The sequence below is a fragment of the Mirounga leonina genome, unplaced genomic scaffold (assembly GCF_011800145.1).
Source record: "Mirounga leonina isolate KUSES-001 unplaced genomic scaffold, KU_Mleo_1.0 Mir_418, whole genome shotgun sequence".
Classification (NCBI taxonomy): domain Eukaryota; kingdom Metazoa; phylum Chordata; class Mammalia; order Carnivora; family Phocidae; genus Mirounga; species Mirounga leonina.
In genome coordinates this window covers 14,500,668-14,528,387 of record NW_023270739.1, presented here as the reverse complement: position 1 = coordinate 14,528,387, position 27,720 = coordinate 14,500,668, and the positions used below count along the sequence as shown (strand labels likewise).

Here is a 27,720-nt window from a genome sequence, read left to right as displayed (position 1 = left end):
CGCACTCGCGGCCGCTCGCTCGCGCGGCCGGCGCCTCCCTCCTCCCGCATTCGCGGGCATCCTCGACGCCCGGGCGCCCTGGGCGCGCGCGTCACCCGCCGGCCGAGGCCAACTTCCCTCTCCTCCCCGCGCTCCCGGCACTTCGAACCTCGGCGCGAGCTTTTCTCCCCGTTGCGCTGTAACCGTTCAAAGGGTCTGACTCGCCCGCACATCCTAGATGCTCAATTAAAGTGGCCATAAAGGAAAACGCTGTACCTTCTCCCGCAAATACAAAACGGGGGGCCCTGGGTGGGGAGGGGACACTTGGTCGGTAGGAATGTCTTTACACCCCAAGGCCCGTTGCCCAGGGTGCCAGGCCCGGACGTTATGCCCGGGGCTGAGCGCGGGGCTCCCCTCCCGGGACCCCTCGGCTCTCCGCCGGCCTCCAGCCTCGCCCGGGACGCCCGCGGTCACGTGACCCCCCCCCCCGGCGCACAGCTGGAGGCGGGTCCCCGCCCTCCCCCGGGAGCGGCGGCGCCGGAGCGGGCGCGGTGCATTGTGGGCAGAGGGGCGGGGGTTGGGAAGATGGCGGCTCCCAGCCTCCTCAACTGGAGGCGGGTTTCCTCCTTCACGGGGCCGGTCCCCCGCGCCCGGCACGGACACCGGGCCGTGGCCATCCGGGAGCTGATGATCATCTTTGGAGGGGGCAACGAGGGCATCGCGGACGAGCTGCACGTCTACAACACGGGTAGGCGCCGCGGCGGCTCTACGGCCCCGCCTGTGGGAGCAGCGGAGGGGGAGGGGAGGCGAGGCGGCGGCCGAGGCCCTGACAGCTGTCACCGCCGGGTCACTGCATCTTCGGGCGGGCAGCTGGGAGTGTGGCTCGGCCGGGCGGCCGGGGTTCCGCAGTGTCTTTGGTGGCAGCTCCGTTTCCCCAGGGCCCGCGGGGCAGAACCGGGCCCGGAGCGGGGCGCGCCGGCCCTCAGGCAGGCGCTCCCGGACCCCCCTCCCCAGCCCTGCGGGCGGACGTAGGCGAGAGAGAGACCATTTCCACCCGCCAGGGCCTCTTCCCTAAGTCTTTCCCACTCCGGGGGTCCGAGATCCCTCCCCTGTCAAAAGCCAAAACCGGCTCCAAACCCAAGCTGCTCCGGGCCATTCTCGTCTTTGCCTGCGGTCTTTCCTTAGGAGGAAACGAATCGGGGCAGGGGGAGGGCTGAGGGGTGGTGAGGAGGGAAGACGAAAGGCCTGGTACTTTCACCCCAAACACAGCCCCGTATCTGGCAGGTGGCAGTCAAGATTTTTACCCCGCTGGTAACCCTCTTAACTGGCGGGGAAGTGGTTCGTTGGTGAGACCGGCGCCTGTCTCTCTAGTTGGGTGTGTGTGCTGAAGCTCGGCTGTGCAGCGCTCTCGGAAAGAGGACTGTCAGCTTGAGCACCGCTACAAATCACAAGTGCCCCTGGCCGGGGAGGCCCTGCCTTTGGGTGCCTCGGGATAGAAGGGAGGGTGGAATTTCATTGTCCCCAACTTGTAAATGCGCCGGCTATCAAGAGGAAGCTGTTTCCTTGGCGTAAGGCTAATTACTGAATTTTGGGTCTATGTCATGATCAATGACTTTGACCAAATAACTTAATCATAGTGTTCATTTTAAGGTTAATAAAATAGTGGCGTAGGAGGAATTTCATTTTTTCACCCTCTCCTCCTCCTGGCACTCTAATATATAGTTTAAAAGTTACTTGACAATTTGGTATGGTGTAAAAATCCTGGCTTTAGAATAAGTTAGACCTGGTTTGAATTTTGCTCTGCCGGTTGCCCAGGGTCATCGCTAAAGTTACCAAACTTAAATGTCAGATTTTCACTTGTAAAATAGAGATGATGATACTCACCAAGTAGGGTTTTGGTAAGAATTAAATTGTACAGATCAGGGTTTTTCAACCGGTATTGCCACTTTGAACCAGAGAATTATTTGTTGTGAGAGCATGCGCTGTATATTGTAAGGTGTTTGGCAGCATCTCTAGTCTCTACCCACTAGTTGCCATTAGCATCTCTCCCCTCCCTCCAGTTAGACAACTACACATTTTTAGTTTGCTCCTGGGGGCAAAGTCATCTCCAATCTCCAATAACCACTGATACAGATGATAAATACAAATACTCATAGTTTGTGGTAACTGTTTATTATAATTGGTTTTAATTTTATTTTGGCAACTAGTTACAAATCAGTGGTTCCTACCTGCTGTTAGAGGAGACATCCCTCCAGGTTGCGCTGCCCATGGATTTGTCTGTGATGGTACCAGAATACTAGTATTTGGGGGAATGGTTGAATATGGAAGATACAGCAATGAGTTATATGAGTTGCAAGTAAGTGTATTTCAAATTTATCTCAATCTGCAGCTTTAATAATGATATTGCTCCTAATTCTTTGAAAGATTGCAAAATATTTCATTACATATTTAAAATAGTATGAGCTTCACATTTTATAGCTTCAAGGAAAATGTTTCCACTTCACTAAAAAGCCAGAGTTTCTAATGTAAGTCTTTTTTCAATACCCAGTGTAACAGTTGTAACATTAAGATATCTGTTACTTAGCATCAGTTATATATGTTACACGTTTAGGTTTTTGTATCTTAGTTCTTCAATTTTAGCAGCAACAGAAGCATCTGAGGGCTTGTGAAAACACAGATTGCTGGGCCCTGCCCCCAGAGTTTCTGAATCAGTATTGTCTGGTGTGGGGCCTCACCCCTGGCATTCCTTCCAAGTTCCCATGTGCTGATGCTGGTCCCCAGACCATACTTTGCAAACCTCTGCCTTCGTTATAGAGATTGTTACCCTCACACTAATAAACACTCCCCCCCCCGCCCCGGCAATACATACAAAAAAAGTGTACAATTTCATATGTCCTTTATAAATTTGATTCTGTTAAACTACACTCAGAGCCCTCTATGACAGCCCTCAAATGACTTTTAACCAACTGAGCTAACTGGCCGCCTGCCCTTAAATGACTTTTATTTCTGAACTGTGCATATATTCACAGGGTTGTTATCATGAGGACATCTGCTAATTGAGAGGTATAGGTGAATTATACCTATTCATAAACAAATAGTTTTATTTTATTTTTTTTTTTAAGATTTTATTTATTTATTTGAGACAGAGAGAATGAGAGAGAGAGCACATGAGAGGGGGGAGGGTCAGAGGCAGAAGCAGGCTCCCTGCCGAGCAGGGAGCCCGATGCGGGACTCGATCCAGGGACTCCAGGATCATGACCTGAGCCGAAGGCAGTCGCTTAACCAACTGAGCCACCCAGGCGCCCAACAAATAGTTTTAGATAAATAGAACATCCATAGCCAGAGCATAAGTTTTGGAGTTTGGTTTGTTAAATGATCTTTATTTATGCTTATTTAAAGGTTGAAATACAAACTATCTATGGATTACCTAATTTCAGAAAGTAAGACTATATAAATTTCATTTAATCTTAAAGCTTTGTATATTTAATTTTTCATTTGGAAAATATTTTTGCATTACTGGTGTTTATTACTATGAGCTTAGGTTGCTGTTGAGGAAAGCTGTGAATATGCAAGACTAGACTGACTTTCTTTCCCTTTTTTGGGTGGGGACAGAGGGGCAGAGGGAGAGGAAGAGAGAGATCTTGAGCAGGCTCCACACTGGGCCCCCATGCCCCTGAGCTGAAATCAAGAGTTGGACTCTTAACCAACTGAGCCACCCAGGCGCCCCAGGAAGACTAGACTGAATTTCTGTTACAATGTTTATTTTAGTTCCAGAAATTACCTGTTTACTTGTCATTTGTCCCTGGAATAGCTTATTGGAGCCTTCTGATTGAATTTTGATTAAAATATATTGGTATGATGTTATACTATGGACAATATAGGAATGCTTTCTTGATATTGTCTGATTGTATTTATGCTCTTTTTTAGGCAAGTCGTTGGTTATGGAAAAAAGTGAAACCCCACCCTCCTTCTTCTGGTTTACCTCCTTGCCCTCGGCTTGGACATAGCTTCTCTTTATATGGTAACAAATGCTATTTGTTTGGTGGTCTGGCAAATGAAAGTGAAGATTCAAACAATAATGTTCCCAGGTATGCTGATTCTTTTTTGGACCAAATGTTTATTTTATGACTTAGATTAAGAACATTTAATTTCTACCATTTTCAGTTATTAAAAGGAATGAAACTTAGCCTTTTACATTTACCTAACAATGAACAAATTTGTGTGCAATTGTATTTTCCTTAGTCCCTGGAATATATGTTTTCAAAATTATGCCTTTTCTAATCAGAAATCATCTTATTAAATGCTATTAATATAACTCCTTATAGCAACCTATTTGTATATATTGGCCCATAATGTATTTCACTTGTCATAAATGATAACAAAAAGTAACAAATGGTTGTTTTCAAATTAGATGCCTCTGAGAATTTGGTGACAAAAATCTCACTATAAAATGAAGTATCCACTTTTCATACAGGAAGCTGTTACAGTGGTTCACACAAGCAAATACTTTTTGAACCAACTGTCTCCTTTTTCCAAACAGAACTAATCACTACCTAGTTTTTTTTGCATAGTGTTTTGATCACATTGTCATTATAGCACTCAGGATTTGGAGATTTAGAGTCCAAAAGACAGTTTTCTGATTCACTGTTTACCATGTGTGTCCTTTAGTGGAAGTAATCTAATCCTGTTTTCCTTGACTGTGAAATGGAAGTGATTAAATATCTACGTTTCAGTGTCATTCTGATGGCTAAATAAGATCGTTGGCATCATTTTCAAAGTACTTGCAGGTTGCCATCAATATAGTACCTACATTACATTGATGTTAGAGTCTTAGCTTTTTTGTCTTTTCCAAGCTTTAAAAAATGACACATACTAGGGACGCCTGGGTGGCTCAGACGGTTAAGCGTCTGCCTTCAGCTCAGGTCATGATCCCAGGGTCCTGGGATCGAGCCCCACATTGGGCTCCTGGCTCGGCGAGGAGCCTGCTTCTCCCTCTCCCTCTGCCTCTCTCCCTGCTCATGCTTTCTCTCTCTCTCTCTCTCTGTATCTCTGTGTCTCAAATGAATAAATAAAATCTTAAAAAAAAAAAAACTAAAAAAAAAAAAAGACACATACTAAAACATCATGGTAAACTTGGAAACTGGAGAAAAGGAAAAAAATTTATCCCACCATACTAATCCAGATACTTTTACTTCTGGCACATGTCTTTTTCATTTTTACATTAAACAGATTTTTCTAGATACAGACTTGTAAAAGTGCAAGAAATTAGAAAGTATGTGAAGTTCTTTCTTACGGCATCACTGTCCTCCAACACAGGCAAACACATAATTCAATTTGATATGTATCTTTTAGAACCTTTTTCATGTAACATATATTAGTCAGCTTTTTTTAAGGTTATTGTGTATAATGGGGAAGGTTCTCAAGTTTATGCTGCTTGAGGGAGCAAATAGATGGATGCAGTGCTTTTGAAAGCCTCTGGTTAAAACTAGCAGATTCATTTCTGTTCACATTTCATTTTGGTCAGCAATCGAGGACTGAGTGTTCTGCCTAGCAGGAGAGGGGAGGTGGAGAAGGTTGATCTGATCCTACACAGACATGTATTCTCTTTTATGGAATTGGGATCTTTCTTTTTGCTTTGCAACTTTGGGTGTTTACCTGTTTGTTTTTGTTGTTTGTTTTTCCTTTAACAGTATGTCTTTGAGATCTTTTAGGGCAGTAGATAAAAATTGACCTTATTTTTTTTTTAATGGCTGAAAAGTAGTCTGAATTATGCAAATTACTTAATCATTCCCCTACTGGTAGACATTTAAATATTTCTACTTTTTTGCTATTATGGTCTTTGCACATGTGTAACGATTTTGTTTCTGTTGTTTTTGTTTTTTTAGAGAGAGAAAGAGCGAGTGAGGGTTGGGGGGGTTGGGCAGAGGGAGAGGGAGAGAGAATCATCAGCAGGCTCCATGCATAGCATGGAGCTGGTCACAGGGCTTGATCTCATGATCCTGAGATCATGACCTGAGCCGAAATCAAAAGTCACATGCTTAACGACTGAGCAACCCAGGCGCCCCAATTTTTGTAGATTCATACTTGTACATGGAATCGGTGGGAGGGAGGTCAAGGGTATTTACATTCAAGTTTGTTAGATATTCCTGAATCAACCTCCAAAGAGACAACCATTTTATATTCCTAATAACAGTGTACGGTTACAGTCTACACCCTTAACAGTATTGAATTGTCTCACTCTTCTTAGTTTTTGCCAAACTAATAGGTGAAATGCATTTCATGAATTTATTTTGATTTTTTTAAAAACTGGTACTGAGTGGTGTCTGGGTGGCTCATATGGTTAAGCGTCTGCCTTTGGCTCAGGTCATGATCCCAGGGTCCTGGAATCAAGCCCCACATCGGGCTCCCTGCTTGGCGGGGAGCCTACTTCTCCCTCTTCTACTGCTCCCCCTGTTTGTGCTCTCTCACTCTTTCTGTCAAATAAATAAATAAAATGTTAAAAAAAAACACTGGTAATGACTGGGGCACATGGGTGGCTCAGGTAGTTGTGTCCAACTCTTGATTTTGGCTCAGGTCATAATCTCAGGGTCATGAGATCCAGCCCCATGTTGGACTGCAGGCTCAGCGCAGTCTGCTTATCCTCTCCTACCCGCTCTACTCCTCCCCACCCATGTGCGTGTGCACTCTTGTTCTCTAATATAAATAAATAAATAAATAAAATCTTTTTAAAAAACTGGCAATGAGCTTGATTAACTATGCATAGTGGACATTTGCAATTCCTTTTCTGAAATTGTTCATATCCTTTCATTTTTCCTTTTTAAATAAACTATAAATTATATACCATAAAATTCATCCTTTTTATACATACAATTCAATGACTTTAGTCAATTTACTGTGTTGTGTATCCATCACCATAATTCATATTTTTCCAAGTCTTCTATTTGTCTTTTTTAAAAGGGTTTTCATTTTTGTTTTATCAGGTTTGACAATATTTTTCTTTTATTGCTTTCTGCTTAGGAAGATTCTTCTACCCCACAACTATCTAGTACATTCACAGCTTTATATTTAAAATATTGTATGTTTAAAATATTAATAGATTTAGAATATATTTTTGTGACTACTATGAGGATTTTTACTTTTTCTTTATAATGGATTTCCAGTTCTCCACCACCATTTATTAAACAAGCCATTTTTTTCCTCACTGATTTTAAGTCCCATCTCTATCATATCTTAAGCCTCATATAAATGAGTCTTTTTCTAGGCTTTCAGGACCAGGGGTTATGAACTACACTCTGTGGGACAAATTTGGCCTGCTAGCTACCTGTCTTTATTAATAAAGTTTTATTGAAACACAGCCATGCCCATTCATTTACATGTTGTCTCTGGCTGCTTTCATATTAAAAGAGCAAAGTTGAGGGGTGCCTGGGTGGCTCAGTCAGTTAAGTGGCTGCCTTTGGCTCAGGTCATGATCCTAGGGTCCTGGGATCAAGGCCCACCTTGGGCTACCTGCTCCATAGGCAGCCTGCTTCTCCCTCTCCACCACTTGTGCTCTCTCATGCTCTCTTTCTCTCTCAAATAAATAAATAAATAAAATCTTAAAAAAAAAAGAAAGCAAAGTTGAGTAGTTGTGACAGACCTTATAGCTTCCATAGCCTAAAATATTTACTGTCTAGCTTTTTACAGAAAATGTTTGTCAACTCTTGTTCAAGACTCTATTCTGTTTCATTAATATATTTACCTTTCTGTCATTAATTGTGATGTTTGCTATAGGTTTCTAGTATTTGCCTTATCAGATTAAGGAAGTTTTTAAAAATTTCTAGTTTGCTGATTAGTTTTTTTTCTCTCTTTTTAACCAAAAATGGATGTTCATATTCATTTCAGACATAGAAATTAACTTACTATTTCTTTTCTTTTATCCATTAATTGTGTGAATTATATTATTAGGTTCTGAAATATAAGCCATCTTTTTATTTGTAGTTAAACCCCAGTTTGTTGCATTACAGTGTTCTTTTCATACTTTGCCGAATTCATTTTGCTAACATTTATTTATATTATCTATAGTCACTAGTGATTTTTCCTATATTGACTTTATTTGGGGTAGTGGGGTCTTATTCTAATCTGATTTGAGTATCAGGATTCTGTTATTCCTGGGAACATAATCAGGGCTGTGTTCTGAGGTTATGGGAAGCTTTCCATCCTTTATTATGCTTAAATAACATAATTTCTTGAATATTTAGTAGAAATTTCCCATAATTGTCTGAGATTGGTATAATTTAGGAAGATGATTTTTGCCTAACTTTTCAATATCTCATAGTTATGGATTCATTTAGATTTTTCTACTTTCTGTTGAATCATTTGGTAATTTATGTTTTCCTTGAAAAATCACCCATTTCATTTAGATTTTTACATTTTTTAATAAAAATTATAAGACAATTCTCTGTATATCTTTAAAATCTCTGTATCTGTAGTCACATCTCTTTTCTCATTTATAAATGTGTATGTTGTCTTTTCTCTAATCAGACTCGTGAGTGGTTTGGTGGTTTCAAAGAACCATTTTTTAGTTTTATTGATTTATTTTTGTTTTTCACTTGTTTTCTTTATTCCATTTCTTTAAATTTTTCCTTTTTTCTCCCATCCAAGTACTAACCAGGCCCGACCCTGCTTAGCTTCCGAGATCAGATGAGATCAGGTGCGTTCAGGGTGGTATGGCCATAGACTAAATTTTTCCTTTTTACTAACTTCTTTTAAACTTTTAATAGTTTTGGTACCTTTTCTAACTTTTTTGTAACTTCTCGTAATTTGAATGCCTATTAATTTATTTGTTTTCAGTGTTATTTTCTAATAAATGCTACACATTTTCCTCTGATTATGGCTTTGGCCATATTCCATAGGTTTTGGTAAATAGTGCTCTTATTGTCATTATTTTTTATTTTCTCTTTAACCCAAAAATAATTTGGCATAAATTTGTAAAAATTTCCAAATGGAAAGTTTTGTTATTGTTGCTAATATGTAGCTTTATTATATTGTGTTAAAAAATATATGGTCTATGGGGTTTCTTCTTTTTGAAGATTGTCTTTGTGGTGTATGTCAATCAGTTTTTGTGGTTATTCCATAGGTGTTCATAAAGATTGTAAGTTCTTGGTTGTTTGGGTACAAGGTTCTTCTATTAAATCACTGTTTTAAATTATTATTTGAAGCTTTTTTATTCTCTGAGTCTAGATCATATCAACTTCTGAATGACATGTTAAAATCTTCCAGTGTGATTGTGAATTTATTGTTTGTTCCTTGTATATCTACTTTTCAGTCTGTGTGTATTATTTTGTTGTAGACTTATCTTTTGTAAATAGGACTAACAGTTGACCAGTATTAACTGGTATAGCTTACTGGCTGGCATCCATTCTGATCTGTGTAAGTCTATGCCACATCAGTTGTCAAATAGTTTTGATATTATCATTGCTGTTAATTGCTTATAGCTGGTTTCAGGGTTTTTTTAATTTTAATTTTTAGATTTTATTTATTTGAGAGAGAGAGTGAAAGAGAGAATGAGTGGGGGGAGGATCAGTGGGAGAAGCAGACTCCTTGTGGAGCAGGGAGCTGGATGTGGGACTTGATCCCAGGCTCCTGAGATCATGACCTGAGCCAAAGGCAGACACTTAACCAACTGAGCCACCCAGGCACCCTGGTTTCAGGGTTCTTTGTTTTTTTAAATTTTATTTTATTATGTTATGTTAGTCACCATACAATACATCATTAGTTTTTAATGTGGTGATTCACGATTCATTGTTTTCATATAACATCCAGTGCTCCATGCAGTATGTGCCCTCCTTAATACCCATCACTGGGCTAACCCATCCCCCCACCTCCCTCCCCTCTAAAACCCTCAGTTTGTTTCTCAGAGTCCATAATCTTTCATGGTTCATCTCTCCCTCTGATATCCCCCCCTTCATTTTTCCCTTCCTCTCCTAATGTCCTCCATGCTATTCCTTATGTTCCACAAATAAGTGAAACCATATGATAATTGACTTTCTCTGCTTGACTTATTTCACTTAGCATAATCTCCTCCAGTCCCATCCATGTTGATGTAAAAGTTGGGTATTCATCCTTTCTGATGGCTGAGTAATATTCCATTGTATATATGGACCACATCTTCTTTATCCATTCATCTGTTGAAGGGCATCTTGGCTCTTTCCACAGTTTGGCTATTGCGGACATTGCTGCTATGAACATTGGGGTGCATATGGCCCTTCTTTTCACTACATCTGTGTCTTTGGGGTAAATACCCAGTAGTGCAATTGCTGGGTCATAGGGTAGCTCTATATTTAATTTTTTGAGTCATCTCCACACTGTTTTCCAAAGTGGCTGTACCAACTTGCATTCCCACCAACAGTGTAAGAGGGTTCCCCTTTCTCCACAACCTCTCCAACATTTGTTGTTTCTTGCCCTGTCAATTTTTACCATTCTAACTGGCATAAGGTGGTATCTCAATGTGGTTTTGATTTGGATTTCCCTAATGGCTAATGATGATGAACATTTTTGCATGTGTCTGTTAGCCATTTGTATGTCTTCTTCAGAGAAGTGTCTATTCATGTCTTCTGCCCATTTTTTGACTTGATTATTTGTTTTTTGGGTGTTGAGTTTGAGAAGTTCTTTATAGATCTTGGATACCAGCCCTTTATCTGTAGTGTCATTTGCAAAGATCTTCTCCCATTCTGTGGGTTGCCTCTTTGTTTTGTTGACTGTTTCCTTTGCTGTGCAGAAGCTTTTTATCTTGATGAAGTCCCAAAAGTTCATTTTTGCTTTTGTTTCACTAGCTTTTGGAGATGTATCTTGAAAGAAGTTGCTGTGGCTGATGTCAAAGAGGTTATTGCCTATGTTCTCCTCTAAGATTTTGATGGATTCCTGTCTCACATTGAGGTCTTTCATCCACTTTGAGTTTATCTTTGTGAATGGTGTTAGAGAATGGTCGAGTTTCATTCTTCTGCATGTGGCTGTCCAATTTTCCCAACACCATTTATTGAAGAGACTGTCTTTTTTCCATTGCATATTTTTTCCTGCTTTGTCGAAGATTATTTGACCATAGAGTTGAGGGTCCATATCTGGGCTCTCTGTCCTGTTCCATTGGTCTGTGTCTGTTTTTGTGCCAGTACCATGCTGTCTTGGTGATCACTGCTTTGTAATATAGCTTGAAATCGGGCAACATGATGCCCCCAACTTTGTTCTTTTATTTTGTTTTTCTTTTCTTTTTTTTTAAATTTTTATTTATTTATTTGACAGAGAGAGACAGCAAGAGAGGGAACACAAGCAGGGGGAGTGGGAGAGGGAGAAGCAGGCTTCCCGCTGAGCAGGGAGCTGGATGCGGGGCTCGATCCCAGGACCCTGGGATCATGACCTGAGCTGAAGGCAGACGCTTAATGACTGAGCCACCCAGGCGCCCCTTATTTATTTATTTATTTATTTTTTTAAGATTTTATTTCTTTATTTGTCAGAGAGAGACAGAGCACAAGCAGGGAGAGAGGCAGGCAGAGGGAGAAGCAGGCTTCCCGCCGAGCAAGGAGCCCGATGTGGGACTCGATCCCAGGACCCTGGGATCATGACCTGAGCCGAAGGCAGACGCTTAACCGACTGAGCCACCCAGGCGTCCCTATTTTGTTTTTCTTACAGACTTCCTGCCCCCAAGAGATTTTGTCCCCTAATAGAGAAGTTTTTTCCTGCCTTTGTATTTTATGTTTTCCATTTATTCTGCTTGTTGTTCCTTCTCCACCCCCAGCCCCCTGCCTTTGCTAGATTTTTAAAAATCATAGCAAGGTTGAACATTTGTGTATATATGTGTATGTGTGTTTGTTTATCTGTGTCTCTGTGTGTGTACATACACATTTATGCAATTTTTATTTCTCATTCTGTGAACTGTCAGTTTATATCCTTTTATTTGTATCTGTTGTGTGATTGGTTATAATCTTGATCTTGTAGGAAAATTTTTTTTTTTTTTAAAGATTTTATTTATTTATTTGAGACAGAGAGAGAATGAGAGAGAGAGCATATGAGAGGGGGGAGGGTCAGAGGGAGAAGCAGACTCCCCGCCGAGCAGGGAGCCCGATGCGGGACTCGATCCCGGGACTCCAGGATCATGACCTGAGCCGAAGGCAGTCGCTTAACCAACTGAGCCACCCAGGTGCCCCGATCTTGTAGGAAAATTTTACATTAAGAAAATTTTATCTTTTTCTGTGATGTGTACCAAATTTCTTTTTATAGTTTATCTTTCTTTTGACATTGTTTTGTAGTGTTTTTTCCCCTAACTATCTTATTAACTGCTTTCCATAGACTATGCTTTGCTTATTTTTCCTTTTCCTTACTTTTTCTTGATTTACTGTTTTTTTCTTTCCTTCTAAAGATTTGAAAGTTATACATGCTAATTCTGTGCTCACCTTAGTTGCTCAGAAATTATCACGTACATTTAAACTGAAAGGATCTTGTCATCTTTGAGAATAGATTACTCTCTTTACTTTCCTTTGCTTTTCCCGTATTTTCCATGTATTCTTGAATCTTATTCCAGATTATAATAATGCTAATAAGTTAGCTTTTTGGTCAGTCTTTCTTAGTGATTATTTAGATCTCACAACCATACTTATAAAGGTCAATTTAGGGGCATCTGGGTGGTTCAGTCAGTTAAGCGTCTGCCTTCGGCTCCTGTCATGATTCTGGGGTCCTGGGATTGAGCCCTGCGTCAGCCTGCTTCTCCTTCTCCCTCTGCCCGCCACTCCCCCTGCTTGTGTGTTCTCTCACTCTTTCAAATAAATAAATTTTTAAAAATCTTAAAAAATAAACCTCATTTTAAGTATATTATAAATTACTGGTTTCTTTGTACTACCATTTCTCTTATTCAGTGTATTTTTCCTGGATTTCTTACTTTTCTGGAATAACATCTAGAATCGTTTTTTCCCAAAACAATTTTATGGCTAAACTTTGAAGTTTTTTTGTTTTTTTTAAGATTTATTTATTTGATGGGGGAGGGGCGGAGGGAGAGAGAGTCTCAAGCAGATTCTGTGCTGAGCACAGAGGCCAGTGCAGGCCCGATCCCATGACCCTGAGATCATAACCTGAGCTGAAATCAGGAATCGGATGCTTAACCAACTGTGCCACCCATGAGCCCCTAAACTTTGAAGTTTTATATGTCCTAAAGTGTTTTAATTTTGCTCTCATATTTGAGTAATAATTTGATAGGAAATATATTCCTATAAAAGTTATTTTGCTCAAAACATTGAAAACATCATGTCACAGATGAAAAGTTTAATACCAGTTTGTAGAGTTAAAAAAAAAAAAAAGCTATGTAGGGCACTGCTATGACATTATAGAGTAAAAGTTTTAAAAGAAAAAAAGTTGCAAAGTAGCATTTGTAATATGTCTCATTTATACATATGTGGATGTTCATAGAGAGAGGTCAGAAAGAGTATTTACCAATTATTGCCAGTAGTGATTGTCCTGATTATCTAGTACCATGTAATAAACTCCTCTGAAAGTTAGCGATGCAAAATAACAATGATTTATTATGTTCAGGGATTCTCTGCATCAGGAATTCAGACAGGACACAGCAGTGATGGCTAGGCCCTGAGATGGGAAGGCTTGAATGGCCACTCCCATATCTGGTGCCTCCACTGGGATGACTGAAGGATGGACTGAACTGGGGCCGTCCTCCTATATGCCTATATGTGCCGCTCCACATGGGGTTTTTGTGGCAGTTTGACTTACATGGTGCTTCAGGATTCCAAGAACAAGTGTTCTGTACTGAAGCTGCATTAGCCTTCTGTGACCAAGCCTCGGAAGTCACTCAGTGTCATTTCACCATACTCTAGTCGAAGCAGTCACGGGCTTGCCCAGAATCACGAGTGGGGACCAACATGTAGATCCTACGTCCTGATGGGAAGAGTGTCAGAATTTGCAGCTATGTTTTGAAACAGTCACAGTTGTTGTGGACAACAGTGTTGGTTAAATGATGGCAGGAATTTTTTAAAAATCTCTTCTGTTCATTACTGATCCCCAGAAGAGTACTTGGTACACAGTAGTATTTGATAATTACATGTTAAAAGAATGAGGAATGGGGTTTTTGCTCTCCTAATGCTTTTTGGTAGTAAATGAATTTTTCACAGTAAGCATAGATTATCTTTATAAATAGAAACAAAAATCAAATAAAAGGTATAATGTTAATGTTTTCATTTATTTCATGATATCCTAGATATTTGAATGATTTCTATGAGTTGGAGCTACAGCATGGTTCTGGTGTTGTGGGTTGGAGCATTCCAGTGACTAAAGGAATTGTGCCTTCTCCAAGAGAATCCCACACAGCTGTCATATATTGCAAAAAAGATTCTGGAAGTCCTAAAATGTATGTCTTTGGTGGAATGTGTGGTGCTCGCCTGGATGATCTATGGCAACTTGACTTAGGTAAGCTTACTTGATTCAGGCTCAGGAATTGGTTATGATTGATAAAGGCAAATGTAAAAATCGCTTTTGAAAAATATTTTTGGTTACAGTATTTATTGAGTTACAGTTAGATTTATAGAAGGCACTTATAGCCAGCTCTGGGACAGCCGAGATGTGATGCAAATGGTGGCTGATCAATGAAGTTAAACAAATGAATGTTTGATTTATGATAGTAACTCTCCTGTGCTCCTTATAAATAGGGTCGCCATATGTCGTTGTTTGCCTGAGAAGGCCCTGATTTATGCTTATTGTCCTGTGTAATTACCAATAGTACCAATTATCACTCTGTAAAGTGTCCCACTTGGGGATGATCAAATTTATATGGTTACTTTGTCCACAGGAAATGTAGCATTAGTAACGTTATTGCTGGTCAGTGGAAAAAACCGTGGCTAGCTCTTTTTAAGGGGATCCTAGGAGTGAGTGAATGGAGGGTAGGTGTGCCTTTCACTTTTGACTATCTTCTACACAGTGTCTTCTTACTTAAAATGTTAAAATCCCTAATCTGGTTTTAATCCAAAATTGGTGGCACCTAAATACAGTTCTCCATTACAAATGCTAACATTCAACTGTAAATAGATTACTGTAATTGGCTATTTATGTCAGCTGGAAATGTTTATTTTAAGATGAAGTTCAAGTAATGGTTTTGAAACATTTTTGCTTCTTTTTGGTAAGTCCTTTTTATATTTTTTAAAATTCTGCAAGGTGAGATACTTTACTATTATTAAACCAAATTGCTAATATACTTATTTTTACTTCTAGAAACTATGTCTTGGTCAAAACCAGAAACTAAAGGGACAGTGCCACTCCCACGAAGCCTTCACACAGCCAGTGTTATAGGAAACAAGTATGGTGGTTTTTTTTCTTTTTTTTTTCACTTTTTTTTTAAAGCAACTTAAGAAAGATACAAAGAAGAGTAGTGCTACCAATTACTTGGAAATAGATTATTGAATTTAACAATGATTATGTTTACTAAAGCTAAAATAATAAGCCTATAGAAGCTAAGATACTGTTCCATTTTCTTATCCTGCTGCCTCTTACATTTCTGTACATTTCTTACAGTGCCTTGCACAGAGTAGGTATTACATAAGTGTGAGGCAGAGTGTTGTCACACTGACTGGCTTCCATTGCCAGGTTTGATACACCTAACTCAGTGTTTTGTCTTACTTATTTTTGGTAGCACTTGATTTGTACTCAGGTATGTACTCAGTATGTACACTCAGTGATTGAACTTCGAATAGAGTTATGGTCAGAACATGAACTCTGTAACCAGATTGCATGAATTCAAGTCTTCCGTTTTGGTACATGTCATTTATGACCTGGGGCAAGGAAATTTAATCTGTCTGTACCTCAATTTCCTCACATATAAAATGCAGATAATAAAACCTATTTCACTGGCGCCTGGGTGGCTCAGTCGTTAAGCATCTGCCTTCGGCTCAGGTCATGATCCCAGGGTCCTGGGATCGAGTCCCGCATCGGGCTCCCTGCTCAGCGGGGAGTCTGCATCTCTCTCTGCCCCTCACCTGCTCTCGTGCTCTCTCTCTCTCTCGCTCACTTGCACTCTCTCTCAAGTAAATAAATAAATAAAATCTTTAAAAAAAAAAAAAAAACCTATTTCACAAGGTTGTCTTGAGGATTAAATGGATTAATACATATGAAATGCTTCAAACAGTGCCTGGTACATAAACAGCACTCCATAAAAGTTAGCTTTTACTATCATCAACAAGTTCCCTTATTTGTGCATTATTGTGTAAATAGAAATTAATTATTTTCTTTGTGTAGGGACTTTTTCTTATAAGTAATGTTTTAGGAAACAACTAGAACCTCATTAGTTCTTTTTTTAAAAAATAGCCATAAATAGGGGCTCCTGGGTGGCTCAGTTGTTAAGCGTCTGCCTTCGGCTCAGGTCATGATCCCAGGGTCCTGGGATCGAGCCCCACATCGGGCTCCCTGCTTGGCGAGAAGCCTGCTTCTCCCTCTCCCGCTCCCCCTGCTTGTGTTCCCTCTCTCACTGTGCCTCTCTCTGTCAAATAAATAAATAAAATCTTTAAAAAAAAAAAAAGCCATAAATAAAACCTAATAAGGCATATTTTTTTAGAATATCAGAACCCTTTTATAAAATGTGGTTTTCCATTGGAACTTTAATATATAAAATAGAAAATCGAGCTTGTTTGGTTGGCATGAGATCACATGGGCCCTAAGCGCTGCATGATAAACCTTCTCCTTCAGCAGCTATTAGGCATGTCTCAAGAACCCTTAGGGCCCTGAGGGACATAGTTTAAAGTTTTTTATTTGAGTGATATCAGTGACCAAAGTTATAAGAAACTGAATCCTCTTTGGTTACTGTATGCGTACAACTCTGAATTTGATTTTGGGTGTCATAAATCATTTGACTATCTTTCTGACTGAGGTACACTTAGTATATTATATATAATATTGATTTTCAAGTGTATTATAAGTGAAATATTCCCCACTTTATGTAACTTGCCAGAGAGAAATAATTTGATTCTGTATTGCTTCATGAAATTGTAAACTCTTCAAAGAAGACCACTTTATTCATTATCTTATTCCCATTACCTTGATCATGATAAGTAAGTGAATAGTCCTGAAGCTTTGAGTCAACAACTGAGAAATTTGTTTATTCTTAGCATTTTAAATCTAAAAAAAAAAATTAAAAAATTAAAGCTTTAGGAAAAAAAATCAAACACTTTATATTCTCTCTTTTTGTTGTTCAGGATGTACATTTTTGGTGGATGGGTTCCACATAAGGGGGAGAATATTGAGACTTCACCTCATGATTGTGAATGGAGATGTACTAGTTCATTTTCTTACCTAAATCTCGGTGAGTCTTGTAAGAGTTACTTGCTGAAATAAAATTTATTAATAAAAGAATTTTTGTTGTTTTGTTGTTTAAGGACAATGTAGTAGTCATGGATATTTCTATCTTTTAGATACAGCAGAGTGGACCACCCTAGTGTCAGATTCCCAGGAAGATAAAAAAAATTCAAGACCAAGACCAAGAGCGGGACACTGTGCTGTTGCGATTGGCACTCGATTGTATTTTTGGAGTGGAAGAGACGGCTACAAAAAAGCACTGAATAGTCAAGTTTGCTGCAAGGATCTGTGGTATCTTGATACTGGTAGGTAAGAGTATTCAACAAATATAATTTTCCCTTCAGGCAAATAAATGCTTGAGCACTACCTGTCTCTTGAGATTTAGTGTAAATGCCACTGCCTCTCTTTTCCATAATTAAAAATGAGTGGAGGGGGCACCTGGGTGGCTCAGTCGTTGAGCGTCTGCCTTCGGCTAAGGTCATGATCCCAGGGTCCTGGGATCGAATTCCACATCGGGCTCCCTGCTCGGCGGGAAGCCTGCTCTCCCTCTCCCGCTCCCCCCGCTTGTGTTCCCTCTCTCGCTGTGTCTCTCTCTGTCAAATAAATAAATAAAATCTTTTTTTAAAAAATGAGTGGAAGAAATATTATATGTAGATATTTCCCACTCCAGGAGAATTTCCTTCTTTTTTTTTTTTTCCAGGAGAGTTTCTTTTTTCTTTTTTTTAAAGATTTTTTATTTTATTATTTATTTGACAGAGAGAGAGAGAGAGACAGCGAGAGAAGGAACACAAGCAGGGGGAGTGGGAGAGGGAGAAGCAGGCTTCCCGCCGAGCAGGGAGCCCGATGTGGGGCTCGATCCCAGGACCACGGGACAATGACCTGAGCTGAAGGCAGATGCTTAACAACTGAGCCATCCAGGTGCCCCACCAGGAGAGTTTCTTAATTTCCCTGTCCTTGAATATAGACTGGATTTAGTGACTCCCTTCCAAAGCACAGAATATGGAAAGGGACCAATAGTAGCTTAACAGTGGAGAAACCTGGAAAACACCATCTTAATCAAGCAATCAATGTTAATAGCACTACTGATAGTCATGTTGAATCATTTATCCCTGCCTCTCATATTATGTGATAAGAAGAAACTTCACCTCTGAAGGTGAAGGTTTCTACACAAAACCCATAACCTCATTCTAACTGTGAGAACATTACCAACAAACCCAAATTGAGGGACATCCTAGACATTCTATGTGAACAGTGCTCTTCAAAAATTTCGAAGTCATGGAAAACAAAGTGAGGGGTGCCTGGGTGGCTCAGTCAGTTAAGCATCTGCTTTCGGCTCTGGTCATGATCTCAGGGTCCTGGGATCCAGCCCTGCACTGGGCTCCCTGCTTCTCCCTCTCCCTCTGTGATCTCTTGCTTTCGCTCTCTCTCAAATAAAGGAATAAAATCTTTTAAAAAAACAAAAAACAAGGAAAGTGAGAAATAGTCATAAATCGGAGGAGACTGAGGAGACACGAAGACTAAATGCAAGGTGGTACCCTAGATTGGATTAGAACCAAAAAAACCACAAACTGGTGAAATCTGAGTAGTCTGTAGTTTATAGTATTATTCCAGTGTTAATTAGTTTTAACAAATATGTTAGCATTAAGGGAAACAGTAAAGAGTATATGGGAACTCTGCATTTTTTCTGTAAGTCTAATAAGAGTATTCCAAAATAAAAAGATTTTTTAAAAAGATTTATTTATTTGGGGATGCCTGGGTGGCTCAGTTGTTAAGCGTCTGCCTTCGGCTCAGGTCATGATCCCAGGGTCCTGGGATCGAGCCCCGCATCGGGCTCCCTGCTCGGCGGGAAGCCTGCTTCTCTCTCTCCCACTCCCTCTGCCTGTATTCCCTCTCTCGCTGTCTCTCTCTCTGTCAAATAAATAAATAAAATCTTTAAAAAAAAAAAAAAGATTTATTTATTTGGGATGCCTGGGTGGCTCAGTCGTTAAGTGTCTGCCTTCGGCTCAGGTTGTGGTCCCAGGGTCCTGGAATCAGGCCCTGCATTGGGCTCCCTGCTTGGTGGGAGGCTTGCTTCTCCCTCTCCCACTCCCCCTGCTTGTGTTCCTGCTCCCGCTCTCTCTCTGTCAAATAAATAAAATCTTAAAAAAAAAAAAGATTTATTTATTTTTAGAGAGAGAGAGTGCATGAGAGAGCATGGGAGGGGCAGGCAGAGGGAGAGGGAGAGGGAGAATCCCAAGCAGTCTCCCGGCTGAGCATGGAGCCCGAGGTAGGGCTCAATCCCACGACCCTAAGATCACGACCTGAGCCAAAATCAAGAGTCAGATGCCCAACCAACTGAGCCACCCAGGTGCCCCTAAAAAGATTCTTATAAAAGTATTACAGCACTAAAAATTTTAAAATATGGAACTCATCCATTTTTCAATAAATATTGATTGATACCTGTCTATCAGGAATTGTTTTACATGCTGAGAAGTGAAATGCTACAGCAGTGAAAGGGACTGATAATATCCCTAATATCAAAGAACTTATATTCTTATAGAGTATGAGGGCAGAGGGATGATGGGCACTAATCAGACAAATTAACAAAATAAGTTACATTTCTGGTAAGCGTATGAAGATAGTAGGATAGACCAGCGGGATAGTGATGGGAGGGACTGGAATGGGAAAGTGGGGTTAACTTCAGAGTGGCTAGTTAGAAAAGTATGTGATGGCATTTGGGATATAATCCAAATGGAGAGAAGATGCTATCCATGGAAAAGGCTAGGGGAGAAACACTGTAGCAAGAGTGAACAGCAAGTACGAGGGCCCTGAGACAGGAATACTTGGCACATTTGGGAACAGATTTGAGCTGAATGGAAAGGAGAACATAGGAATGGAGGTTAGAGAAGTGACAGCAGGACAGATCATGTAAGGCCTTGCACATCATGGTAGAGGTTAGCTTGTTTATAAAGTACAAGGGTAGTTTATTAGTTGGAAGGAGAGATGTTTTGTGATCTGATGTACATTTTGGAATGGGCACTGCAGTTGTATAGAATATAAATTGTAGGTGGGCAAAAGTGCACACAGGGAGACCAGTTAGGAGGCTTTCACAGGAGTCAGAGAAGTCTTAGACTACAGTGGTGCCAGTAGAGATGGGGAGAAGTGGATGAATTCTGGATATGTTTTGGAGTTCTTGTTGACAGAACTGGCTGATGAATTGGGTATGGCATGTGGCACAAAGAGAGAATGGAGGATGAAGTTTTTTGTTTTTTGTTTTTGTTTTTTTTTAAGATTTTATTTATTTATTTGAGAGAGTGAGAGAGAGAGCGCACAAGAAGGGGGAGGGGAGAGGGAGAAGCAGACTCCCTGCTGAGCAGGTTGCCCGATGCGGGACTCTATCCAGGGACTCCAGGATCATGACCTGAGCTGAAGGCAGTCGCTTAACCAACTGAGCCACCCAGGCGCCCTGGAGGATGAAGTTTTTAGCTTGAATAATTTGGTGGTATTTCCATTTACTTGGATGGGGAAGACTGAGGAAAAAACCAGTTTGTGGAGAAAATTAAGAGTTTCATTTAGACTATGCTAAGTTTGAAATAAGGAAATCAAATACATAGTTGATATAAAGAAATCTGGAGGTCAGTCAAGAAATCAGATCTGGAGATGTATGTTGTTACATGAGAAAAGCAGATTATAAAACATACCTATGATTCCAGTTTCTTTTAAGTATATAACCAAAAATCTGGAAGGATACATGGTGTACCAAAGTGTTACCTAAAGGTGAGAGTCAACATTTTCTGAAAGGTTTTTCTTTCCTCTGTATTTTCTACAGAGGCATGTATTGCTTTTGTAATGTAAAAACAGTTTAATTTTAAAATTAAGATAACTGAAAAAATAGTAAATGGAACAACTAAGAGACTAAATATTTTCTGTGGAAGAAGCACATACTTGCAAGCAGGAAAGAAATATAGAAAATCCAACTTACTGATGCATCTTTGAAATTGGGAGTTGTTGCCTGAGGTCCAAGGATAAACTTTAGTCTCAGATTGGAAGAAAAATATGTGTGTATAAATTTTTCTTGGCAGTGAATACATCACTTTCAACAGATTATCTAAGGGATCTGTGACTTTAAAAGGTTAAAAATTACTGACACTGAATGGCCGGTTTTTCCATAAACCTTTTCTTTAGACATGAATATCTACCTAAAAGTAATCGTGACCACTATCATAAGGTCAAAATTTAGATTTTGCTTCTCCTCTTAATAAGTTGGCATGAATTTTGGGAATTGGGGAAATGAGGGCTCTTCATCTTGCCTTTTTTCACTTTTAGTTAATCTTTGTGAATTTGTTAATATTTAAAAGAGTGGTTAATTCCAAAAAGCTTTTTATGAAAATTAACAGTCCTTTGCTCCAACCTTCCTCTCATTTTCCTTGCTTCACAAGCATCTGCTTTCAACTCTGTTAAACAATTCTTTTGGTATTTACTTACGTATTTCCATATAACATGAATATATTGTTACTTTGATTTTTTTTGGTTTAGACATAAAATGCTCACCTTCTTCTATGGAAATTAAGGATTTATCTCTTTTTCCCATCATTCCTCACCTTTCTCCTATACGCCTTTCCTACCCCCATTTTCTCAATATGGTTATACCATAATTTTGTTAGATGAGTATTCATTTACATTATGACTACATAAACACTGTTCATAGGTGAGCCATCTAGAATATTGTGATACTTTTCTTGCACAATTTTTTATTTGCCGTGGATTAATAATTGTCACTTTTGTTTGTTTTAGATTTGTATGTATCTACCACTAATTCAATCCATACTCTGTTATTTGTTTAAATCTTCTCTCATTATGGTTAGATGCATCAGATATTCTATCAAATTTCATCGTCATGAAGAAATTTCTCCTGCTCCAATCTGGGATGATTGTCTTCCACAAATCGAGCCCAGCTATCATCTTGGAGTCTCCCTTCATCATCTTCCTGGGGATATCTTTTGCCTCTCACCTGTGCCGGATTCCCCGTTTCCTGGATCCCATATTTTTCCCTTTCTTAGTTTACTTTTTCATTTTTTTGTGGAACACATCCCAGGAAAAGGGTGCATAGGTGATAAATTTATTTTGAGATTTCACACTGTTTAGAAATATGTTCAGTCTTTCTTCCACTTATTTGGCCATTTGCATGGAAGTAGAATTCTACATTGGAAGTCATTACTCTTCAAAATTTTGAAAGCAATGCTATACTGTATTCAAGCTTCTAGTTTTTTGTTGAGAAACCCAAACCACTTCTAATTTTTGTTCTTTTTAAATGTGACCTTCCCCCTCACCCTTGATAGCTTTCAGGATTTTTTTTTTTTTTGTCCCCACTGTTCTTAAATTTCATGGTGATGTACTTGTGCATCTAATTTTAACCCACTGTGTTGAGTACTCAGTGGGCCCTTTCAGTCTGGAAACTCATGTTCTTCAGTTCTGGGAATTTTCTTGATTTACTTCATTGATTTGTACCCTTCTTTTTTCTCTATTTTCTCTTCATGTAACTTCTATTATGTGGGTGGTGTACCTCTTGGACTTGTCTTCTTATTATTTGCTTGTATGGGTTGTCTTACTTTAAGAAATGTAAAACTGGATTGTGAATGGGATTATGGAGAAATCTACATGGGGAATAGTTGGAGGAACTAGTTTTACTTGTCCTCTAAAACACAGTCATCAAATTTTTCTGTGAAGGGCTAGATGTAAATATTTAGGCTTTGTAGTTAGGCCATATGGTCTCTACTATAACTATGCAATTCTGCTGCTGTAGAATGAAAGCAATCATAACTAATACATAAACAAATGAGCATAGCTGTGTTTCAATAAAACTTTATTTATAAAAACAGCCCATAAGCCAGCCAGTTTGCTGACCCCTTCTCTAAAAGATACAAAAAGATAGATATTAGACTTGTTCTATAAGGATTAAGTTATAGCTTGTAGATACCAACTCACTAGAAGAATAAATTTTCTTATAGTAATTGTCTAAAGATGGAATGTACTCCTTTAGGAATTGTGAGTTCCCTGAAATGGTAGGTAAACAAAAAGAGGACAAGGATATTGTAGAAATAATCTCAGGTTCTTTTTCCCAGTTCTAGAAGTCTATGATTATTACTTGTTTTGGAAGCGTCGGTAATATTTTATATCAAAGTAATTACTTGTTTGGGATAGTACAAGTTTTGATGAGAGGGTATTAACTTCAAGAAGTTATGTTTTTCCAAAATATCATGTCCAAATCATCTTTGTTAACATTAACAGTATTTCTGACATGTATGCTATTGGCTGAAAATTGCCTCATAAAATTAAAAACTTAAAAGAAGGTAAAATAATGTAGCTATAATGATAAAATACTTGCTTCCTCCCTCTCCCCCACACTTCTATGATTAAACATTTCTTTCTGATTCTGATGACACAAATAGCTTGGATTGTTTTGTGTGTAGAGCTATTTGTATAAGGAATTAAATAAATAAATAGAATCAGAACCCCAAACTGTTTTCATTTGACCTACGATAGCTATGTATATCTGAGTAATTTTTCTCCCTCTTGGTAAACAGTTGAAATACTCATTGCTGATGTTTTCAGAGCCCTAGGCCCACACAAACTATAGAGGCAAACTGTTGGTACATTTGAAACATCAATGTATTTAATATCAATATTGTTCTTTAGAGAAACCGCCAGCACCATCACAAGTACAGCTGATCAAAGCCACTACCAACTCTTTCCATGTCAAATGGGATGAAGTGCCTACAGTTGAGGGCTATCTTTTGCAGCTGAATACAGACTTGCCGTACCAAGCTGCATCATCAGATTCTTCAGCAGCACCAAATATGCAAGGTAACATAATTTTCACCTTAAAGCATGCATGCTCATATGCTTTTTTTAAAAAGTTACTGCAGGAAAGCCAGTGCTTAAGGCCTACTTTTAAAAATTTAATGATAATGATGTTTCCTGCCTGGTTAATCAAATATATTGCATTTCAACTCTGAAACTTGCCTGTCTTATCATTATGATGTGGTAGAATGCATAGACATGTAGGATACAGTGTTTTTTCTGCAGTTCATTCTGATGTACTTTCTTTTTTGTTGTTGTGTTTTTTTTTTTTTAAGATTTTATTTATTTATTTGACACAGAGAGAGGGAGAGACAGCTAGAGAGGGAACACAAGCAGGGGGAGTGGGAGAGGGAGAAGCAGGCTCCTGGCCGAGCAGGGAGCCCGATGCGGGGCTCGATCCCAGGACCCTGGGATCATGACCTGAGCTGAAGGCAGACACTTAACGACTGAGCCACCCAGGCGCCCCCTGATGTACTTTCTTAATTTGACATGATACATGACTTCAGGAGATGGTTTTAATTTGCTTTCATAAATATTTCAGCTTTTTTCAAAAGTATTTTTGTACAGTAATAGGCACTTGCAAAGTTAAAAACACTTAATTTTACATGTTCTTTTAGAAAGGATTTTAGTCAACTATTAAGCAAACTATTAAGAAAATAGATAAACTTTGATAAAGATACTTTTTAACCTTTAATACATAACTTTTAGAAATACTTGATTGTAATATATTTTATTGAAACTAATTTAGAGCATGTCAGTCTGAACTTTCTTATTCCTACAGGAGTCAGAATGGACCCTCACAGACAAGGCAGTAATAGCACCATTCCTAACAGTGTAAGTTAAAAAAAATGTATGATGACAAATGAATGTTTAAGGTTAGAGTCCCAATTTTTATTCATATTTTTAGCATATTACCCTAGGACAGAAGTTCTCAACCCTGGCTGCATATTAGAATCACCTCTGAGATTAAAAAACAAACATACACAGAATCCCAGCCTTTCCCCAGATTTAGTGAAGCAGAATCTTTAGGATGATGCCCAGGTAACTGGTTTCAAGGAACGCTCCACTGATGACTATGCCAGTAGCCCAGATTAAGAACCCCTAACCAAGAGATTGAAGTCTACCTTCATTACACATAGCATCAGAGACAAATCCCTTATAATTTATACTTACAATATCTTGAAATCTTTTTGACATTTCTAAATGTCATACACACTCATTTTAAATTTCAACTAATACCTGGAAAATCAACATGAAATACATTTCTTTACTATGTACTTTGTTGACCAAAGAATATGAGTTGCTAAATTGAGCACTGATGTTTGTGAGGTTCCTTCTTGTTTATGAAGTGCTTCACAATAGATATTTGTAGAGACTAATGAATAAGCTTACTAGGATTTACACTGGTTTTTCATGGCAAACTGCTACTAAATATACAGTAGATTCTTTTCAAGGAAAATGATGTAGGTGTAAGCGCATGTGTTCTGAACATGACTGTGATGGACAAGTATCTTTAGGGCCATCAGAAGTTATAACTGACTATAGAGTTATAATTAACAATCAAGATGGAGACAGAAAAGTAACAAAAAACAGGTAAGTAAAAAGGGGCAGCAATATTGGGGTTTTTGAATAAAAGCCAGATCACTTTTATGGTGCAGTAGACCCATAGTTATTGCTTTGTAGTAGTAATTGATACACTGATGACCTGAATTATCAAAAAGTTTAAATATATTCATTATAGTGTATATAAGAAGACAAAAACAGAATTAGAAAGATTCCTATCTTAAATGTTTAATGGTAAAGAATATTGATATGTGTATATATTAAATCTTGATCTCTCTTTGGAAAACTCAGTCATACAGAATAATTCATTTGCTTGAACTGAGATTTTATTTTTGGAGTCATCAGATCTTTAATGTCCATATTGACCTTGTTAAGAAAATTTGACAAAAATGTTAAACTCGGTAGCTTTGGTGTTGTCTCCTGTGTTACATACATATTTACTTGAATACTAACTACCACTTATAAAAATGTAGTGTTTTTTTTTCCTCAGAATATACCCTCCCATTCCCCTTCGGAACTGGTCTTTTGAGAATGGAGATTAAGTGAAGAAATTATTTTCTTAAACTATTATAAAATTTAAAGAACAATCCTATACAAATTAAGAATATAATTTAAACTGTTTTATATCTTGGTAAATTTATTTTCAATAGCATTTAAGTTGTAAATTATTTTGCTTGTTTTTTACATGTATTTTTATTCAATTGAACATTGCTTGCTACAATAAACTATTTTATTTTTTATAGATCAGTGATACAATGAACAGTACAAAAACTGAACATACAGCTATGAAAGGAACTTCTGTGAAAAACAGACCAGATCTCAAAGCATCAACTGATTCTAATGCCACTTTACATTCATCTTTGGCAACTATACATTCATCTTTGGCAACTAATGCTTCTAATCATAATAGTTGTGTCGTGGATGTGCTAAGGAAAAATGAAGGTATAAGGATTGCATTTTAAATAAAGCTAAGGCTTTTTATAATATGGAATTTTAGTCTTTGGAAAAGTAAATGTTCCATGGTTTTGATCCATTTTCAAAATAATAATAAGCCTGCCATATTGACCCTAGTTAGAGTGATATCAAGATACCAAGGAAGCACCTACCTGAATAGTAACACTTAGTTATGAGCTATGGAATTCAGATGAGGCAAGCTTTTGTATGACATTTGAGGTTGGCCAGTGTTGCAGTGTCCCTCTCCCATTACTGTATTTTCTTTTTTTTTTTTTTCAATTTTTTTTATTCTTATGTTAATCCCCATACATTACATCATTAGTTTTAGATGTAGTATTCCATGATTCATTGTTTGTGCATAACACCCAGTGCTCCATGCAGAATGTGCCCTCCTCAATACCCACCACCAGGCTAACCCATCCTCCCACCCCCCTCCCCTCTAGAACCCTGTTTGTTTTTCAGAGTCCATCGTCTCTCATGGTTCGTCTACCCCTCCGATTTCCCCCGCTTCATTCTTCCCCTCCCGCTACCTTCTTCTTCTTTTTTTTTTTTCTTAACATATATTGCATTATTTGTTTCAGAGGTACAGATCTGAGATTCAACAGTCTTGCACAATTCACAGCACTTACCAGAGCACATATCCTCCCCAGTGTCTATTACCCAGTCACCGCCTCCCCCCCCACCCCCCACTCCAGCAACCCTCAGTTTGTTTCCTGCGATTAAGAATTCCTCATATCAGTGAGGTCATATGATACATATCTTTCTCTGTTTGACTTATTTTGCTCAACATAATACCCTCCAGTTCCATCCACGTCGTTGCAAATGGCAAGATCTCATTCCTTTTGATGGCTGCATAATATTCCATTGTATATATATACCACATCTTCTTTATCCATTCATTTGTTGATGGACATCTTGGCCCTTTCCACAATTTGGCTATTGTGGACATTGCTGCTATAAACATCGGGGTGCACGTACCCTCCATTACTGTATTTTCTTAGCACTTAGAACTATCTAAAATTATTTATTTGGGGCAGGGATTTTCTTGTTCATCTCTTATATTTCCTCAGCACTTGA

General features: G+C 38.9%; 1 protein-coding gene across 5 annotated transcripts in view; it reads left to right on the top strand.

Moving 5' to 3' along the window:
- Positions 1-554: 554 nt before the first annotated feature.
- HCFC2 (host cell factor C2) overlaps positions 555-27,720 on the top strand; it is a 67,839-nt gene continuing 40,673 nt past the window's right edge. For 3 of the 5 annotated variants that reach the window (XM_034987695.1, XM_034987696.1, XM_034987694.1), the window contains exons 1-11: positions 555-727; positions 2,187-2,335; positions 3,907-4,067; positions 14,207-14,415; positions 15,214-15,298; positions 17,187-17,293; positions 17,403-17,595; positions 22,131-22,375; positions 23,962-24,129; positions 24,908-24,960; positions 26,433-26,631. In XM_034987695.1, coding sequence (XP_034843586.1) covers positions 565-727; positions 2,187-2,335; positions 3,907-4,067; positions 14,207-14,415; positions 15,214-15,298; positions 17,187-17,293; positions 17,403-17,595; positions 22,131-22,375; positions 23,962-24,129; positions 24,908-24,960; positions 26,433-26,631 — 1,732 coding nt within the window. In that variant the 5' untranslated portion in view covers positions 555-564. The remainder of the gene's footprint in view (positions 728-2,186; positions 2,336-3,906; positions 4,068-14,206; positions 14,416-15,213; positions 15,299-17,186; positions 17,294-17,402; positions 17,596-22,130; positions 22,376-23,961; positions 24,130-24,907; positions 24,961-26,432; positions 26,632-27,720) is intronic. The other 2 variants (XM_034987697.1, XM_034987698.1) reach the window with 1 other exon arrangement.